This window comes from Perognathus longimembris, chromosome 27 (genome assembly GCF_023159225.1).
Source record: "Perognathus longimembris pacificus isolate PPM17 chromosome 27, ASM2315922v1, whole genome shotgun sequence".
Classification (NCBI taxonomy): domain Eukaryota; kingdom Metazoa; phylum Chordata; class Mammalia; order Rodentia; family Heteromyidae; genus Perognathus; species Perognathus longimembris.
In genome coordinates, this window is record NC_063187.1 from 8300563 (window position 1) to 8318405 (window position 17843).

Here is a 17843-nt window from a genome sequence, read left to right on the forward strand (position 1 = left end):
GCTTGAGCTCAGGACCGAATGCTTTCTAGGCTCGAGTGCTCTCCCCTGAGCCACTCCTCCGGCTGCTAGCACATGTGTGTCGCGAGGGCAAAATGCCTGAGCTGACTGTCGGGGATAGCGTAGAAGTGGTGGTGACCCAGGCTTCACAGCCCTGAGGTTCCTGCCGGGGGCTCTGCCGCAGGGCCCAGGGGCCCGAGCTTGTATTCCCAGCTACTCTGGAGGCGGAGATGGGGGAGGTCGTGCTTTGATGCCCACCCAGGCCTCAAAGCTCGTGAGAAGCCATGTCACCAACGGCTGGGGGCAGCCGCTGGCACCTCTTCCCAGAGACAAAGGGAAAACACAAATCAAGACCCCGTCTCAAAGATAACCAACACAAAAAGGGATGGGGGTGCATAAATCAAGTGGTAGAGCACCTGTCTAGCAACCCCAAGCCCTGAGTTCAAACCCCAGCACTGCCAGAAAAGAGAACAAAGAAAGAAGGGGTGGCCTGCTGTAATCTCTCCCCTCCTGCCCAGCGCCTGGTCTCCATGAACATGCCCTTGAACAGTGATGGGACGGTCATGTTCAACGCCACCCTGTTCGCCCTGGTCAGAACAGCCCTGAGGATCAAAACAGAAGGTAAGGACCCCCCCACACCCTTAGACCACTGGGTGGGCAGTCAGCGGTCACTGCCCCCTCTGCCTGCCCTCCAGCCGGCGGGCATCCACAGAGCTGGGCTTGACCCCGGTGCTCCCACAATCCCCTGCTGCCGCTCCCAGGGGGTTGGCCCATAACGTCTTCATCTCATGCGGCAGATGCCCACACCGGCCCGCGGCGGTCAGCTGATGGTTCTGAGGTCAGCTGACCCGCCGTGGGGAAGCTGAGATGGCTGCTCGGGGCAACTGCAGAGCGAGCCAGGGATCCAGCCAGGCTGGGTTCCTTCTGGGCCTGCATGGTCAGTCAGCCTGGGCATGGGAGGACATTTCATGGGGTGAACACATTCCCAAGGGACCCACCTCTGCGACAGCACTGGGGGAACTGCGGCTGCTGGTGTCAACCCCTCTCTCTCTCTCCCTCTCCTCAGGGAACCTAGAACAAGCCAACGAGGAGCTGCGGGCTATCATCAAGAAGATCTGGAAGCGGACCAGCATGAAGCTGCTGGACCAGGTGGTGCCCCCTGCCGGCGGTGAGTGTCCTCTGCCCACCACCTTCCCTAGCTAGCGCCCTCCGGGGCCTGGGTGGCTCCCCGGCCCTCCCCGGCCCTCCCGGGCCCCTGAGACCTGCATTCCACAGGTGCTGGGCGGGCTGCACAGAGCCTGCTTTCTCCAGACCCTTCTCCTCCCTGCCCTTCCCCTGCCAGACCCTCCCTCCAGCCCTTCTCTCCTCTCCCTCCTCTGGCCTTCCTGGGGGAGCCTGCCACTTGAGGCTAGAAGAGAGTAACAGTAAGGAATATCTGTTTGGGAATGGAAAAAAAAAATAGGGAGATGAGAGGTTATTTTTAAAAGAGCTCATCTTAGCCGGGCCCTGGCGGCTCACGCCTGTCATCCTAGCTACTCAGGAGGCTGAGATCTGAGGATCGTGGCTCGAAGTCAGCCCAGGCAGGAAAGTGCCTGAGACTCTCACCTCCAATAAACTACTCAGAAAAAGCTGGAAGTGGCGCTGTGGCACCAAGTGGTAGAGCACTAGCCTTGAGCAGAATTGCTCGGGCACGGTACACAGGCCCTGAGTTCAAGCCCCACAACGGACGAATGAATGAATGAATGATAGAGGTTGATGGAATTTTAATCGCTGTGAAGAAGTGAAGCCTGACTATGGGGCCTGCTCCGGCCCTCCTCCCTCCTCTCCGTGTGTCTCAGATGACGAGGTGACCGTCGGCAAGTTCTACGCCACCTTCCTGATCCAGGAGTACTTCCGGAAGTTCAAGAAGCGCAAAGAGCAGGGGCTGGTGGGCAAACCCTCCCAGCGGAACGCGCTGTCCCTGCAGGTGAGGCCCGAGGAGGCAGCCCGGTCACGCCCCCCTCGCCCTGGACAGAGCCCTGGCCCCTGGCTGCAGCCCTTCGAGGCCGTGAGGAGTGGGGAGCACCCTCCGGCCTCTCCCGTGCTCCCCGGGGGCCTGCGTGCCCTGCCCGGGGCGACCCCCTCGGCCCTGGCGGCCCCGTGCACACTGCCGGGCTTCCCCTGGCCACCCGGGCCCGGGTAGATGGCCCGACTCGTCCGCTGGAGGGCGAGAGCCCCCAGGGCCGCCCGGCCGGGGCGGGGCTTGGGGTGAAGGGCCCGGGCGCTCACACGCCCTCTGGTTCCAGGCCGGCTTGCGGACCCTCCACGACATCGGGCCTGAGATCCGACGGGCCATCTCCGGGGACCTGACGGCCGAGGAGGAGCTGGACAAGGCGATGAAGGAGGCCGTGTCCGCCGCCTCGGAGGACGACATCTTCAGGGTAGGTGCCGGCGCCGCCCGCCTCTCCACCGAGCTCGGACCCGTCGCTGGCTGCGAGGAGGGGCTGCCGTGGCCTGCGTGTCCCCAAAGCCCAGCCCCCGCACCCGCCCTGCTCCCCTTCCAGCCACCCCAGGCGCCCCGCCTCCACCCACCCCTCCCGTCCCGCCTGCAGAGGGCCGGCGGCCTCTTCGGCAATCACGTCACCACCTACTACCAAAGCGACAGCCGGGGCGCCTTCCCCCAGACGTTCACGGCCCAGCGCCCGCTGCACATCAACAAGACGGGCAACAACCAAGGGGACACGGAGTCCCCCTCCCACGAGAAGCTGGTGGACTCCACGTTCACGCCCAGCAGCTACTCCTCCACGGGCTCCAACGCCAACATCAACAACGCCAACAACACGGCCCTGGGCCGCCTGCCGCGCCCCGGCGGCTACCCCAGCACCGTGAGCACCGTGGAGGGCCACGGCGCCCCCTTGGCTCCAGCCAGCCACGCGCAGGAGGGGGCGTGGAACGTCAGCTCCAGGAGGTGAGCGGAGGTGTGGACCCCGGGCGGGCACACGCGGCTGCGGTCCGGGCCCCGCTTACAGCAGCATCCGAGCGGCTCCTCCGCCGTGACTTTTTCCTGACCCGCCTCTGGGCCGGGCAGGACCACGTCCGGTTGTACAGAAGGGGAAACTGAGGCGTGGGTTGGGCGTGCACCGGATCGGGACTCACGTCCGAGCTGGGTCCCGCACAGCACTCTTCCTCCCGCACATAGCCGGTGCTTGCCTTCACGCATCCGAGACCCCGTGGCGCTGTCGGTGGCCGCCGGGGGAAGAGGCCGGGCCCGTGCTTGTGCCCGTGCGTACCTCCGTGGGCGTGCGCGGCGCCTCACAGCTGAGGGGAGGGTGGGCGGGCCCGCGACTCCTGACACGGTTCTCCCCATCTTGCACTCGGCAGATGTCGCTCCCGGGACAGCCAGCTGGCTGTGGAGTGTCCGGAGGAGGCCACGCAGGACGCCGCCTACTACAGCCACGTGAGGACGCGCAATGCCGAGTACGGCAGTGAGCCCAACCTGCTGGCCACAGAGATGTGAGCTCCGTGGGCTGGGCACAGAGAGAAGGGCATGGGAGGTGGAGAGGTGGAAGGCCCTGGGGTTAGGGGCGTGGGGGGCTATGGGAGCCAGCCGAAGGGGACACTGTTGGCAAATCCAGGGCTGATGCGTTTCTCTGGCCCAGAATATGTAGCTCCACTGTAACCATTGTTTGCTTGTTTGTTTGTTTTGTGCCAGTCCTGGGGCTTGAACTCAGAGCCTAGGCACTATCCCAGGGAAACTCTCCCCCCCGCCACACCCCACTCTCAAGGCTAGTGCACTACCACTTGAGCCACAGCTCCATTTCTGGCTTTTTCAGTGGTTCGTTGGAGATTAAGAGTCTCATGGACTCTTTCCTTCCCCGGCTGGCTTTGAACCATGATCCTCAGACCTCAGCCTCCTGAGTAGCTAGGATGACGGGCGTGAGCCACTGACACCCAGCTGACTGTGACTTTTTAAAAGAGGGTGATCATCTATCTTTATGAATAAGAACAAGAGATGAGCTCAAAAGCTCCAAACACAAAACTACCAGAAGATGGAAGCCCAGTTATTCTGATTTGATCAATACACATCATGAGTCAAAGGATCATTCCTTGCCCCAGAAGCTAATGGCAATCAATAAGAAATAGACACTCTTAGAAAACTGAGCCATAAGAGTTTAGAACAAAGAAAAGATCGGAAAAGGGACTGGGAACGTGGCTTAGTGGTAGAGTGCTTGCCTAGCATGCATGAAGCCCTGGATTCGATTCCCCAGTACCACATGCACAGAAATCGCTGGAAGTGGCGCTGTGGCTGAAGTGGTAGAGTGCTAGCCTTGAGCAAAAGAAGCTCAGGGACGGTGCCTAGCCCAGGATCGGCACAAAATATATATTATACATAATATATAAAGCCTGAGCGAGCCTGGAGCTTGGGGGTCCTAAATGGCTCTGGCATGTAACTCTAAGGAACGCCCCCCCCTCCCCCAGGTCCTTGAATGGACCTGGGGGGCCTCGGATTTTCTCATTTTCCTGTGTGCTTTGCCTAAGGACCCTCCAACACATCAGATCAGAAATGCTAGGCTTGGGGCTGGACAAGGTCTGCTCTGGGCAGCACCCTAAGGCAGGCTGGGCATGGGGATTTCTGTCTGTGAGTCCAGACACACGGCAGGGTTCCTGGATAGCACGTTTCTGCTGCCCCGGCTCCGCAAGCCCGGTGCGGGCACAGAAGCGGGGTCCCCTTCTTTGAGGGATGGTGCGCACTGCCGGGGGGCGGGGGGTGGCACTCACAGGCCGGCCTCAGGGACAAGCCCCTGCTTCTATGTCGCAGCCTGCCCTCCCAGGACGATGAAAATCGACAGCTCACGCCTCCGGAGGAGGAGAAGAGGGACTTCCGGCAATCCCCCAAGAGAGGTTTCCTCCGCTCCGCCTCCCTTGGTAAATAGGACCTGGTTCCCCGGATGTGGCCTTCCTGGGGGTGCCCCAGGAGGTGGATGGGCCACCTGTGTGGTGTCCTGGCCCACACGTCCCTCAGTCCCCTTCAAGGCCATGCCCAGGGGGCCTCAAACTTCCCACGGGGGCCTCACCTCCATAGCTTATACTGCGTCCCAATCACAAACACCCAGCAGAAACCAGGCCTCATGTGCACACGCCTCCGGGTGACACCGAAGACCCAGGCCGGGGCGGAGATGACGCAGGCCAAGTCCTTGCTAGCTGCCCTGATCCAGGTCTCCCGGCTGGCCTTGCAGGTCGAAGGGCATCCTTCCACCTGGAGTGTCTGAGACGACAGAAGAGCCAAGGAGGAGACATCGCGCAGAAGACGGTCCTGCCGCTGCATCTCGTCCACCATCAGGTACACAGCGCAGCTCTGGACAGGCTGCCGGGCACCCGCCACCGGCAAGGCTGCCCCAGGGTGTGGGTGGATGCCCCACGTGCCCACCCCACCCTGGAGCCCTCCCAGCACCTGGGCGAGGCTGTCCGCTCCTCCTCTGCATCATCTCCAGGCAGAGGGGGATGTGGACCCTCGATTGTCACGTAAATTATGCACATGTCCCAAGGCATATTTTTAATGGCCCCTTGGGGAAAGGAGATGGGGTCCACTCTGTGCGTCCTTAACATCTATAAAAACAGCCACCTGTGTCAGGGCTAGCTACTCAAGAGGCTGAGATCTGAGTATTGAGTTCAAAGCCAGCCCAGGCAGTAATATCCATGCAACTCTTCTCTGCAATGAACCATCAAAAAGTCAGAAGTGGATCTGTGGCTCAAGTGGTAGAGTGCTGCTAGCCTTGAGCAAAGAAGGGAAAGCCCAGGCCCCAAATCCAAGCCCTAGAACCAGCATACACATGCACACATGCACACACACACACACACACACACACACACACACACACGTTGGAATCATGGCTCAAGCAGAAGAGAGTCTACCCAGAACTAAGCAAAAAAACAAACAAAAAAAATCCAGAAGTTATTTTCACCCATTGGGTTTGATCGTGATAGTGGGTGAGATTTTTATTTTAGTTTGTGCCTTTCTGCAAACTACACAGTGATGTCCACATCCTCTCTGCCTCCCACAGTGCACGCTGCTCTCTCCCACAGATGTAACAGGGAACACGTGACACTGCAGAGAGGACCACAGAGGCAGCCAGGGTGCAGGCTGTGGTCCTTGTCCTCCTAGGGACAGAGGGACAAATGCACCGTGTGTAATTACAACTCAGTGGCCAAGGAAATGGCTCAGTGACGCATGAGCCACATGTTGGGGGACATGGGTGGTGGCTCTCTATGGAACACAGTGAGCGGCGTGGCTTTGTCATTGTTGGTGGCCATTCCGCAGCACACAGTAAGTGGCGCGGCTTTGTCATTGTTGGTGGCCATTCCACAGCACACAGCGGCGTGGCTTTGTTGTCGTTGGTGGCCATTCCGCAGTGCACAGTGAGCAGCGTGGCTTTGGTTGTGGTGGTTACATCAGAGCAGGCCCCCTTGAGTCTATGCAACAGCAGGTTTCCTAAGCGAATCAGTGGTGACGCCATCACTGAGATGCTTCTACAATATCCCTGAGATTGCTGAAGTCTATGTCAGGACTCTGATCCAGACAGGATCCCGAGAGGATCCGGACAGGGGACAGGAGACAGGATTCAGTGATCCAGACAGGATCCCGAGAGGATCCGGACAGGGGACAGGAGACAGGATTCAGTGATCCAGACAGGCTCCGAGAGGATCCGGACAGGGGACAGGAGACAGGATTCAGTGATCCTGATGGGATCTGGGGAGGATCCGGACAGGGGACAGGAGACAGGATTCAGTGATCCTGACGGGATCCCAAGAGGATCTGGACAGGGGACAGGAGACAGGATTCAGTGAATCCAGACGGGATCCCGAGGATCCGGACAGGGAACAGGAGACAGGATTCAGTGATCCAGACAGGATCCCAAGAGGATCCGGACAGGGGACAGGAGACAGGATTCAGTGATCCTGACGGGATCCCGAGAGGATCTGGACAGGGGACAGGAGACAGGATTCAGTGATCCAGACAGGATCTGGGGAGGATCCGGACAGGGACAGGAGACAGGATTCAGTGATCCAGACGGGATCCCGAGAGGATCTGGACAGGGGACAGGAGACAGGATTCAGTGATCCAGACAGGATCCCGAGAGGATCTGGACAGGGGACAGGAGACAGGATTCAGTGATCCAGACAGGATCCCGAGAGGATCCGGACAGGGGACAGGAGACAGGATTCAGTGATCCAGACAGGATCCCGAGAGGATCCGGACAGGGGACAGGAGACAGGATTCAGTGATCCTGACGGGATCCGGACAGGGGACAGGGGAGAGGACTTAGTGATCCTGACGGGATCTGGAGAGGATCCGGACAGGGAACAGGAGACAGGATTCAGTGATCCAGACAGGATCCCGAGAGGATCCGGACAGGGGACAGGAGACAGGATTCAGTGATCCTGACGGGATCTGGGGAGGATCTAGACAGGGGACAGGAGACAGGATTCAGTGATCCTGACGGGATCTGGGGAGGATCCGGACAGGGGACAGGAGACAGGATTCAGTGATCCTGACGGGATCTGGGGAGGATCTAGACAGGGGACAGGAGACAGGATTCAGTGATCCTGACGGGATCTGGGGAGGATCGGACAGGGGACAGGAGACAGGATTCAGTGATCCTGACGGGATCCGGACAGGGGACAGGGGAGAGGACTTAGTGATCCTGATGGGATCTGGAGAGGATCCGGACAGGGAACAGGAGACAGGATTCAGTGATCCAGACAGGATCCCGAGAGGATCCGGACAGGGGACAGGAGACAGGATTCAGTGATCCTGACGGGATCTGGGGAGGATCTAGACAGGGGACAGGAGACAGGATTCAGTGATCCTGACGGGATCTGGGAGGATCCGGACAGGGGACAGGAGACAGGATTCAGTGATCCTGACGGGATCTGGGGAGGATCTAGACAGGGGACAGGAGACAGGATTCAGTGATCCTGACGGGATCTGGGGAGGATCCGGACAGGGGACAGGAGACAGGATTCAGTGATCCAGACAGGATCCCGAGAGGATCCGGACAGGAGACAGAATTCAGTGATCCAGATGGGATCCCGAGAGGATCTGGACAGGGGACAGGGAGAGGACTTAGTGATCTGACGGGATCTGGAGAGGATCCGGACAGGAACAAGAGACAGGATTTAGTGATCCAGACGGGATCCCGAGAGGATCCAGACAGGGGACAGGAGACAGGATTCAGTGATCCAGACGGGATCCCGAGAGGATCCGGACAGGGGACAGGAGACAGGATTCAGTGATCCAGACGGGATCCCAAGAGGATCTGGACAGGGGACAGGAGACAGGATTCAGTGATCCAGACGGGATCTGGGGAGGATCCGGACAGGAGACAGGATTCAGTGATCCAGACAGGATCCCGAGAGGATCCGGACAGGGGACAGGAGACAGGATTCAGTGATCCAGACGGGATCCCGAGAGGATCTGGACAGGGGACAGGAGACAGGATTCAGTGATCCAGACAGGATCCCGAGAGGATCCGAACAGGGGACAGGAGACAGGATTCAGTGATCCTGACGGGATCTGGGGAGGATCGGACAGGGGACAGGAGACAGGATTCAGTGATCCAGATGGGATCCTGAGAGGATCTGGACAGGGGACAGGAGACAGGATTCAGTGATCCTGACGGGATCCAGACAGGGGACAGGGGAGAGGACTTAGTGATCCTGACGGGATCTGGAGAGGATCTGGACAGGGAACAGGAGACAGGATTCAGTGATCCAGACAGGATCCCAAGAGGATCTGGACAGGGGACAGGAGACAGGATTCAGTGATCAGACAGGATCCCGAGAGGATCCGGACAGGGGACAGGAGACAGGATTCAGTGATCCTGACGGGATCTGGGGAGGATCCGGACAGGGGACAGGAGACAGGATTCAGTGATCCAGATGGGATCCTGAGAGGATCTGGACAGGGGACAGGAGACAGGATTCAGTGATCCTGACGGGATCCGGACAGGGGACAGGGGAGAGGACTTAGTGATCCTGACGGGATCTGGAGAGGATCCGGACAGGGAACAGGAGACAGGATTCAGTGATCCAGACAGGATCCCAAGAGGATCCGGACAGGGGACAGGAGACAGGATTCAGTGATCCTGACGGGATCCCGAGAGGATCTGGACAGGGGACAGGAGACAGGATTCAGTGATCCAGACAGGATCTGGGGAGGATCCGGACAGGGGACAGGAGACAGGATTCAGTGATCCAGACGGGATCCCGAGAGGATCTGGACAGGGGACAGGAGACAGGATTCAGTGATCCAGACAGGATCCCGAGAGGATCTGGACAGGGGACAGGAGACAGGATTCAGTGATCCAGACAGGATCCCGAGAGGATCCGGACAGGGGACAGGAGACAGGATTCAGTGATCCAGACAGGATCCCGAGAGGATCCGGACAGGGGACAGGAGACAGGATTCAGTGATCCTGACGGGATCCGGACAGGGGACAGGGGAGAGGACTTAGTGATCCTGACGGGATCTGGAGAGGATCCGGACAGGGAACAGGAGACAGGATTCAGTGATCCAGACAGGATCCCGAGAGGATCCGGACAGGGGACAGGAGACAGGATTCAGTGATCCTGACGGGATCTGGGGAGGATCTAGACAGGGGACAGGAGACAGGATTCAGTGATCCTGACGGGATCTGGGGAGGATCCGGACAGGGGACAGGAGACAGGATTCAGTGATCCTGACGGGATCTGGGGAGGATCTAGACAGGGGACAGGAGACAGGATTCAGTGATCCTGACGGGATCTGGGGAGGATCCGGACAGGGGACAGGAGACAGGATTCAGTGATCCTGACGGGATCCGGACAGGGGACAGGGGAGAGGACTTAGTGATCCTGACGGGATCTGGAGAGGATCCGGACAGGGAACAGGAGACAGGATTCAGTGATCCAGACAGGATCCCGAGAGGATCCGGACAGGGGACAGGAGACAGGATTCAGTGATCCTGACGGGATCTGGGGAGGATCTAGACAGGGGACAGGAGACAGGATTCAGTGATCCTGACGGGATCTGGGAGGATCCGGACAGGGGACAGGAGACAGGATTCAGTGATCCAGACAGGATCCTGAGAGGATCCAGACAGGGGACAGGAGACAGGATTCAGTGATCCAGACAGGATCCCGAGAGGATCCGGACAGGAGACAGAATTCAGTGATCCAGATGGGATCCCAAGAGGATCTGGACAGGGACAGGGGAGAGGACTTAGTGATCCTGACGGGATCTGGAGAGGATCCAGACAGGGAACAAGAGACAGGATTCAGTGATCCAGACGGGATCCGAGAGGATCCAGACAGGGGACAGGAGACAGGATTCAGTGATCCAGACAGGATCCCGAGAGGATCCGGACAGGGGACAGGAGACAGGATTCAGTGATCCAGACGGGATCCCGAGAGGATCTGGACAGGGGACAGGAGACAGGATTCAGTGATCCAGACGGGATCCGGACACGGGGCAGCCTCGTGGGCCCCAGCGGCTGCAGGCCCCTGTGCGGGCGGCGGGGGCCTCCTGGTAACTGCGGCTCCCCGTGTCTGTCTGCAGGCCTTGGCCGTGGCGGGCCTGAGCCCCCTGCTCCAGAGAAGCCATTCCCCCACCACGTTCCCCAGGCCGTGTGCCTCACCCCCTGCCCCCCCCGGGCGCACAGCGAGGCTGGTCCCCACAACCCATCCCCACCCTGCGGCTGGAGGGGGCCGAGTCCAGCGAGAAACTCAACAGCAGCTTCCCATCCATCCACTGCGGCTCGTGGGCCGAGGCCGCCCCGTGCGGCGGGGGCTGCGGGGTGCGGAGGGCCCGGCCCGTGTCCCTCACGGTGCCCAGCCAGGCCGGGGCGCCCGGCAGACAGCTCCACGGCAGCGCCAGCAGCCTGGTGGAGGCGGTAAGGAAGGCGGCTGCTCCTCGGGCCGTGGGGTGGGCTGGGGTGGGGCGGGCTGGGGCACAGGAAAGCCCCGCCTGGGGAAATGGTGAGTGACTGGGTGCGGGAAGGAAGGAGGAGGAAACCACAGAGGCCAGCCACCGAGGCCCAAGGATGAGGGCAGCGTGGGGGACCGGGGGGGGGGGGGGACAGGGGGGGGCGGGGAAGTAGGTGTGCACGGTGGGGGGGGGGCTCAGCCCCAACTGAGGAAACTTGCAAGGCCGCGAGGGGGAACCTGGCGAGTTGGCTGGCCCCCGCCCCTCTGAGCTGAGCCCCGTGACCCTGTCGTCCCCCTCCAACCCCCAGGTCTTGATCTCCGAAGGACTGGGCCATTTTGCTCAAGACCCCAAGTTCCTGGAGGTCGCCACGCAAGAACTGGCGGACGCGTGCGAGCTGACCGCGGAGGAGATGGACTGGGCCGCGGACAGCATCCTCCAGCGGGGGGCCCCAACGGTGCCCTCCTGCCCTTCGTGAACTGCAGGAGCCCGGTGCCGGCCCGGCGGGCGGCCAGGAGGACCCGAGGGGCGCGTGCCCGGCGGGGCCGCGGCAGAAGCCAGGGCGAGGACCGGGAGGAGCTGGCCGCCGACGGCAGGGGGCACGGCAGCAGCCTGTAGGTCCCGGCAGGGGGGAGGGACGCGTGCGGGTCTTCTTTAGTTCTTGTTTTTAATTTGTCTCAATGTTCCTAATGGGTTCGTTTCAGAAGTGCCTCACTGTTCTCGTGACCTGGGAGTTAACCGGAACAGCGTCTTCATTCTTTCTGTTGGGGGAGAGCGGGAGGGCGGGGTGGGGGTGGGGGCCGGGCGGGGTGGAGGCCAGTGGGGGGGGGGGCAGGAGGCCTGGGCCCACCATGTCCTTCAGCTTTGCTTGAAGAAACGGATTGTTTGCACATATTCTGTTTGGGTCTGTGAGCTTGGAGAAGGAGGAGGAAGGGGGAGCTGCAAGGCCCGGGGTCCCCTCTGAGCCCCCACCCCCTGGGCCTGGGATCCCCTCCTTGCCCCCAGCAGGCACTCAGGCCCGCCAGCTGCCCCCCCTCCCCTGCACTCCCCCCCGCCCCCCCCCCCCGCCCCAGATCCGGCCTTTTCCTCCCAGAGCATGCCGCAGCTGGGGTGAGCTCTGTCGGGTTTTTCCTTCTCCGAGCTTCCTCCCCCACCCACACACACACCCCCCACACCCCCGGGAGGGAGGAAGACAGGGCTTGCACACCTGGCCCAGCTCACACTCGGGCTGTGGATCTGCAGGATTGCGGTCCATCAGATGCTCTCACTCTTTCCCCAGAGGGGAGGACTCGTGCCACCGGCTCCCGAAGTAATGACGTCTTTCTTCCTTTCTTTTGAGTTTGGTTTGGCTTTATAATTTAAAAGTAATGAGGTGGGGGGGGAAGGGGGGGCGATTGCCCCCGTGCACTGGCGAGCGGGGGAGAGAAAACGTGAGTCTCTGGGTATGTCATGCCTGTGTGTGCCTCGTGGAACCCTCTGTGTGTGTGTGTGTGTGTGGTGTGTGTGTGTGTGTGTGTGTCTGCACCCGTACCGTGTGCTCCTACCGTGGGGAGATTCGACCCTGGGGCCATCCGAAAGCAAAAACAAACCACTGTCTCTGCTTCTGAAACGAGAATCAGTAACTCTTTGCATTTTCTGTCCCACAAGATATGCAAAAACAATGCAATAATATTCTTTTTCTTTTTTCAAAATACAATCGTGAGTTGTGTTGGCATTAGAACTGTATTTAAACAAACAAAAAAAAACCCACAGAAATTTAAGGAGAAAAAAAAACTCAAGAAGGTATTTTGCTTCAATTTACTCTGTGTAACACGTTTTATTGCATTGATGATGTTTCTGCAGGAGGAACCATTATACTTGAATTCAGGTCAGTTTCAGTATTTTTCAAATATTTTTTTAAAAACTGAATTGCAATTGTGCCAAGCGAATATAATGAACTGAGTTTGTTTCCGGATTCACTTCTTGTATACTTTGCTGCATGTAAAGTAAACCCTTTTGTATCTGGAGTGTCACCCGCCTTGCCTCCCTCGGGGCTCCGCCGAGCTCTTCCCCGGTCGTCGTGGGGGCTGGGACGACGGGCCCTGGCCGTGGTGGCCGTCGCCGGGCCTGGCCCCCGGGCCTCGCCGCCGCCCCGCGCCCCGCTGGCTCTCCACGGCCTCGGCCTCCACCGCACGGCTGTTTTGCATATCTTGTGTCTGCTTCTGTCTCCCTCGATCTCTCCCCCGAATCCCTGCAGTGGGCACCCGGCACCCCTTCTCTGCTTGTGAGATCCAGGCTCCTCCGTCCCGTCTCCGCCTTGTCCACCGCCCCATAATTACCTGAGGGCGGCCCACCGCCGTGAGCTAAGAGGCGGCTGGCTGCTCCGGTCACTCTCAGAGCCGACTTCCGGCCCTCCTCGGTTCGCGGACGCCCTGCGAGTGAGCGTGGAGGAAACGTGGGGCTGGGGAGCCCAGCCCAGGCCTGGACAGATGACTGTTCCACCAAAGGCCCTCTGTGAGCCCCGCCCTCCCCTCCCCTCCCTCTCCCCTCCTCTGCCCTCCCCTCCCCTCCTCTCTTCTCCCCTCCCCTCCTCTCCTCTCCCTTCCTCTGCCCTCCCCCTCCCCTCCTCTGCCCCTCCCCTCCCCCTCCTCTGCCCTCCTCTCCTCTCCCTTCCTCTGCCCTCCCCTCCCCCTCCTCTGCCCTCCCCCTCCCCTCCTCTGCCCTCCTCTCCTCTCCCCTCCTCTGCCCTCCCCTCCTCTCCCCTCCCTCCCTCTCCCTCTCCTCCTCCCCTCCCCTCCCCTCCTCTCCCCTCCTCTCCTCCTCCTCTGCCCTCCCTCCTCTCCCCTCCCTCCTCCTCCCCTCCCCTCCCCTCCTCCTCCCCTCCTCTCCCCTCCCCTCCCCTCCTCTCCCCTCCTCTCCTCTTCTCTCCCTCTCCTCCACCCTCCCCTCCTCTCTTCTCCCCTCCTCTCCTCCCCTCCCCCCTCCCTCTCCCCTCCTCTCCTCTCCCCCTCCTCCCCCTCCTCTCCCCTCCTCCCCCTCCTCTCCCCTCCTCTCCTCTCCCCTCCTCTCCTCTCCTCTCCCCTCATCCCCCTCCCCTCCCTCTCCTCCCTCTCCCCTCCTCCCCCTCCCCTCCTTTCCTCCCTCTCCCCTCCTCCTCCTCCCCTCCCCTCCCCTCCTCTCCTCCCTCTCCCCTCCTCCCCCTCCCCTCCTCTCCTCCCTCTTCCCTCCTCCCCCTCCCCTCCTCTCCTCCCTCTCCCCTCCTCCCCCCTCCCCTCCTCTCCTCCCTCTCCCCTCCTCCCCCCCTCCCCCTCCTTTCCTCCCCTCTCTCCTCCTTCCCCCGCCCCCTCCCCTCCTCTCCTCCCCCCTCTCCTCCTCCCCCTCCCCCTCCCCTCCTCAGCTCGGTCCCCTCCACACTCAGCCCCGCGTGGACCTGGCCCTTGTGGGTGGGGGGCAGCTGTCTTCTGTTTGTTTGCGTGGCCCCCCCATGGTGCCGTCCTTCTATTGTATCTTAACCAGAAAGGGAGCCGGTTTGGGGGAGATAGGGCCCCCCCACCCCGGAGCGTACCCTCTGACTGTCCGCCAGCCCCAAGGCCCCCTCTGAGTCCTCAGCACCAAATGAGCTGGCTAGACATTCCAGAAAAGACCACCACGAGGTTGTTCCCTCGTGGGCTGCGTACGCACGGGTGGAGGAACGGCCGGCCGCTCGTGGTGGCCTCGCGGGGTCACGTCTTCCTGCCAGGCTTTCTGGAAACGGGGTGAAGCGGCGTCGTGTTTCCAGTCTCCCCGCCATCTCTTCCGCTCGCGAGCTGTTCTGTTCACTGGGCCTGAGTTTCACGGCTCAGCCTCACCCATCCTCCCCCTTCTGCGGAAGGACTCCCGCCATCTCCTTTCTGCCTGATTCGAGAATGTTCCTGGGGCCTGGTGGTTCACGGAGGCTTTTCCTAGGCCTTGCTGTGATTCCGAAGCTGTGAGTTCCAGCCCCTCCTTTGCCTTAAGCCAAACCCCAGGTCCGAGTCCAGGCGTTGGCCTCGGGCCCTCCGCTGCCCTCCCGGGCTCCCCGCTCGTCTGGAGCTCGGCAGCCGGTCCTTTGCTAAGCCCCTGTCCCCTCTCGAGCCGCTGGCCACCATGGCGGGCAGGGCTGGGGCCCGGCGCTCACCCGGGGGCTTCCACGCCCCATCCCGTGGTAAGCCGCTGTCCTGCTCCGCTCCCTCGGCGCCAGGCCGTGCCTCCGGGATTTGCTTCGGAAGAGGAGGAGGATAGAATTCCAACCAGGGCTGTTTCCTCAGCCACACCAACCTGCCTGTCAGGACCGAGCCCCAGAGGCCCAGCGCCACCTCCACCGTCCGCCTCCACCGTCCGCCGCGAAGGCCACGGCAGGAAAGCCAGGGGCGGGGAGACCGCCGTGCAACCCGCAAGACGGGCCCCCCCACCCTCCCTCTGCCTTCGCCCCACCTGCCCCCCCGCAGGGCGCCGTGGAAAGGGGCCCCTGTGCAGATCCAGCTCGTCCGCTGTGAAAACTGCTTTCTGCCTTGGGGCCTCATTATTTTAGTTTTCAAGGTGAGGAAGCGTTGCTTTGTGGTTCCGGATAGCAGTGCACGGGTCTTTGCATAGCGCTACAGACACTACACACAATGCGAGCATACACACACACCACATGCTTGTGTATGCACAAGTATGTGCACGTGCATACACCTGCGCAGATACACGCATACACATCTTTGTACATGCATGCACACCCATGCACAGATTCTTACATGCATGCACACATGCATACACACACGGGTGTGCACACACACACCACGTCACAAGCACCTGGACCAAGCTCCCCCTGCAGGACACGGAAGAGGAAGACTGCAGGCACCACCAAGCACCTTCCTGGGGCAGACGCGGGTCCTCGCATTGTCATGAAGCAAATTCCGTGCATCTACAGTGGGGAAAAGACCGACACCTTTTCCTCTGCTTGTCTGGAGAGGTCTGATCGTGACGTGCGAAGAGCCGGGAGAGTCTCTCGCTCCAGCCTTGAAGAGGGGCCGTCGCGGCTGACTCTGCCCCCCGCCCTCACCCCCACAGAAAGCCAGAACCAGGCCTGGGGCTTTCCTGTGAGAATTCTGCTGGCGGCAAGGCAAGACAGAGCCAGACGGATGGACACATGCGAGTCCCACTGCCGGAGCCGGGTCCCCCTCCCGCAGGTCACCCCCGTTTCACAGGCGGGCCTTGTATAGGCCAGCCCTGCACCCCAGTATTCAGCGTGCGCGTCGCTGAGTTGTGGGAAGCTTCACCCCGGCACGAATCAGACACCCACCGCAAATTCGCACCCGAGAACATCCCTCCCACGCGCGCCTGCCAGGGTCACGATCCGCAGTCCCGAGGGTGCGCTGGTGTGGGGGGGAGTCCCACGCGAGGGAAGCCACGGGTGACAGGGGCCTCGTGCCCCCATGGGAGCCCCGAGCGCTCCCCCGGCTGGGGAAGAGGAAGGTGAGCCTTGATGAAGTCTCCACCCGGGCCCTGGGGCCAGAAGAGGAGGCGGCTCCCCGCTCTCTGGTCGCCTAGTGCAAGCCACGGCCGCGGAGTCAGGGAGGAGGAGGAGGGCTGGACACCCCCAGCCGGAAGACTCGGGAGCGGGGGCCCTTCGGAAGGCGGCCAAGTGCTCCAGAGGCTCGGCCCCGCCATGCCCCGCCCCACCCCACCCAGGCCTTTCCCCCCACCTTTACCACAACCGAGAGAGAGAGAGAGAGAGAGAGAGAGAGAGAGAGAGAGAGAGAGAGCGCTGGCTTGGTTGAGAACGAGCGATGGCAGGACACACAAGTTCATTGAGAATCGGTGGCCAGTCCCCATGTCTCCCCCCCCCATCTGTACTGTTGATCCCATTCTAATCCTCCAGAGCTCCCAAGCAAAGCTCCCCTCCACATAAAGGGTGCAGACAAAGCCCCCCCCCCGCCCCCAATCCAATCCTACCTAGAGGTGCCGGAAGACAGGAGGTGCCTGAAGACGGGAGGTGCCTCTGCGTCCCCCGCCCCCCGCCTGCACCCCCACTCTCCCCTCCAGGCTCCACGACACCACAGTCCGACTGTTGTAAATACTGCTGTACAGTTTGTAACCGTCCGGTGATCCGGTTGTCAAAGGCCCCACCGGCCCCTCTGCCCGCTGCTGCCCCCTTCTCCTGGCCCGGGGGAAATCGAGAAGGGAAAACGAGATTCCGGGTCCACTCTGTGTGAGACGCTATTGTATATTCCTGTAAGATTGCATTTTTATCTAAGGAATGATGTTATTTAAAAAACAAACAAAACCCACAAAAAACAAGAATTGCAAATAAATTTCTTAACAATGTCTGTCTCGTTGTGCTGGTCACACTGGCTGCTGCACAGCCCTTCTTTCCCTCTGCTTCCCCACAGGTCCCGGGACCCGAGTTCAAACCCTGCACCTCCAGAATTCCACACATCAGGTCCGGCCTTTGCCCCAGACACCAAGTAAAGAGACACAGCCATGGGGAGAGAAATGAAACAGTCAACACGGGCAGGCTGAGGGGAGACGCAGACTGAGCACTCTCCTCCCTCTTCCCCGTGTAGACATGAGATTTCCATGTGAAAAGAGGAAGAATCGGGGAGGAGGAATGACCGCCCCAGCAGCGAGTGGGGGCCAGTAGGCCAGAGATAGAGGGTGCAGGGGTCCAAATGGCACCTTATATCAGCTGGTCAGGCAGACTCTTGTTAGGAGAAGATGGCTGACACCTGTTGAAGGAGGCTCTGCACCCCATCCCAAGACATCCGCCCATCTTTCTCCTCCTTCCCGAATCCCAAGATGGTAGAGTGGCTTAGGGGAGGACGCAGAGCCCAGGACTGGGCTACAAGGGGAGGCAGAGATGCTGAGCTGCATGAGACTCTCATCTCCAGTGAACCGCCAGAAAACCGCAGGGGAAGCCGTGGCT

At 60.9% G+C, this 17843-nt stretch overlaps 1 protein-coding gene across 1 annotated transcript in view; it reads left to right on the plus strand.

The window, feature by feature from the left end:
* Positions 1-11718, plus strand: part of Cacna1c (calcium voltage-gated channel subunit alpha1 C) — a 96427-nt gene extending 84709 nt beyond the window's left edge. Inside the window, 12 exon segments of the mRNA XM_048335032.1 lie at positions 516-618; positions 1064-1165; positions 1836-1963; positions 2283-2417; positions 2589-2944; positions 3358-3489; positions 4796-4902; positions 5214-5317; positions 10574-10669; positions 10671-10907; positions 11250-11385; positions 11388-11718. Of these exon segments, the coding sequence (XP_048190989.1) occupies positions 516-618; positions 1064-1165; positions 1836-1963; positions 2283-2417; positions 2589-2944; positions 3358-3489; positions 4796-4902; positions 5214-5317; positions 10574-10669; positions 10671-10907; positions 11250-11385; positions 11388-11557 (1806 nt within the window). The 3' untranslated portion in view covers positions 11558-11718.
* The last annotated feature ends 6125 nt before the right edge of the window (positions 11719-17843 follow it).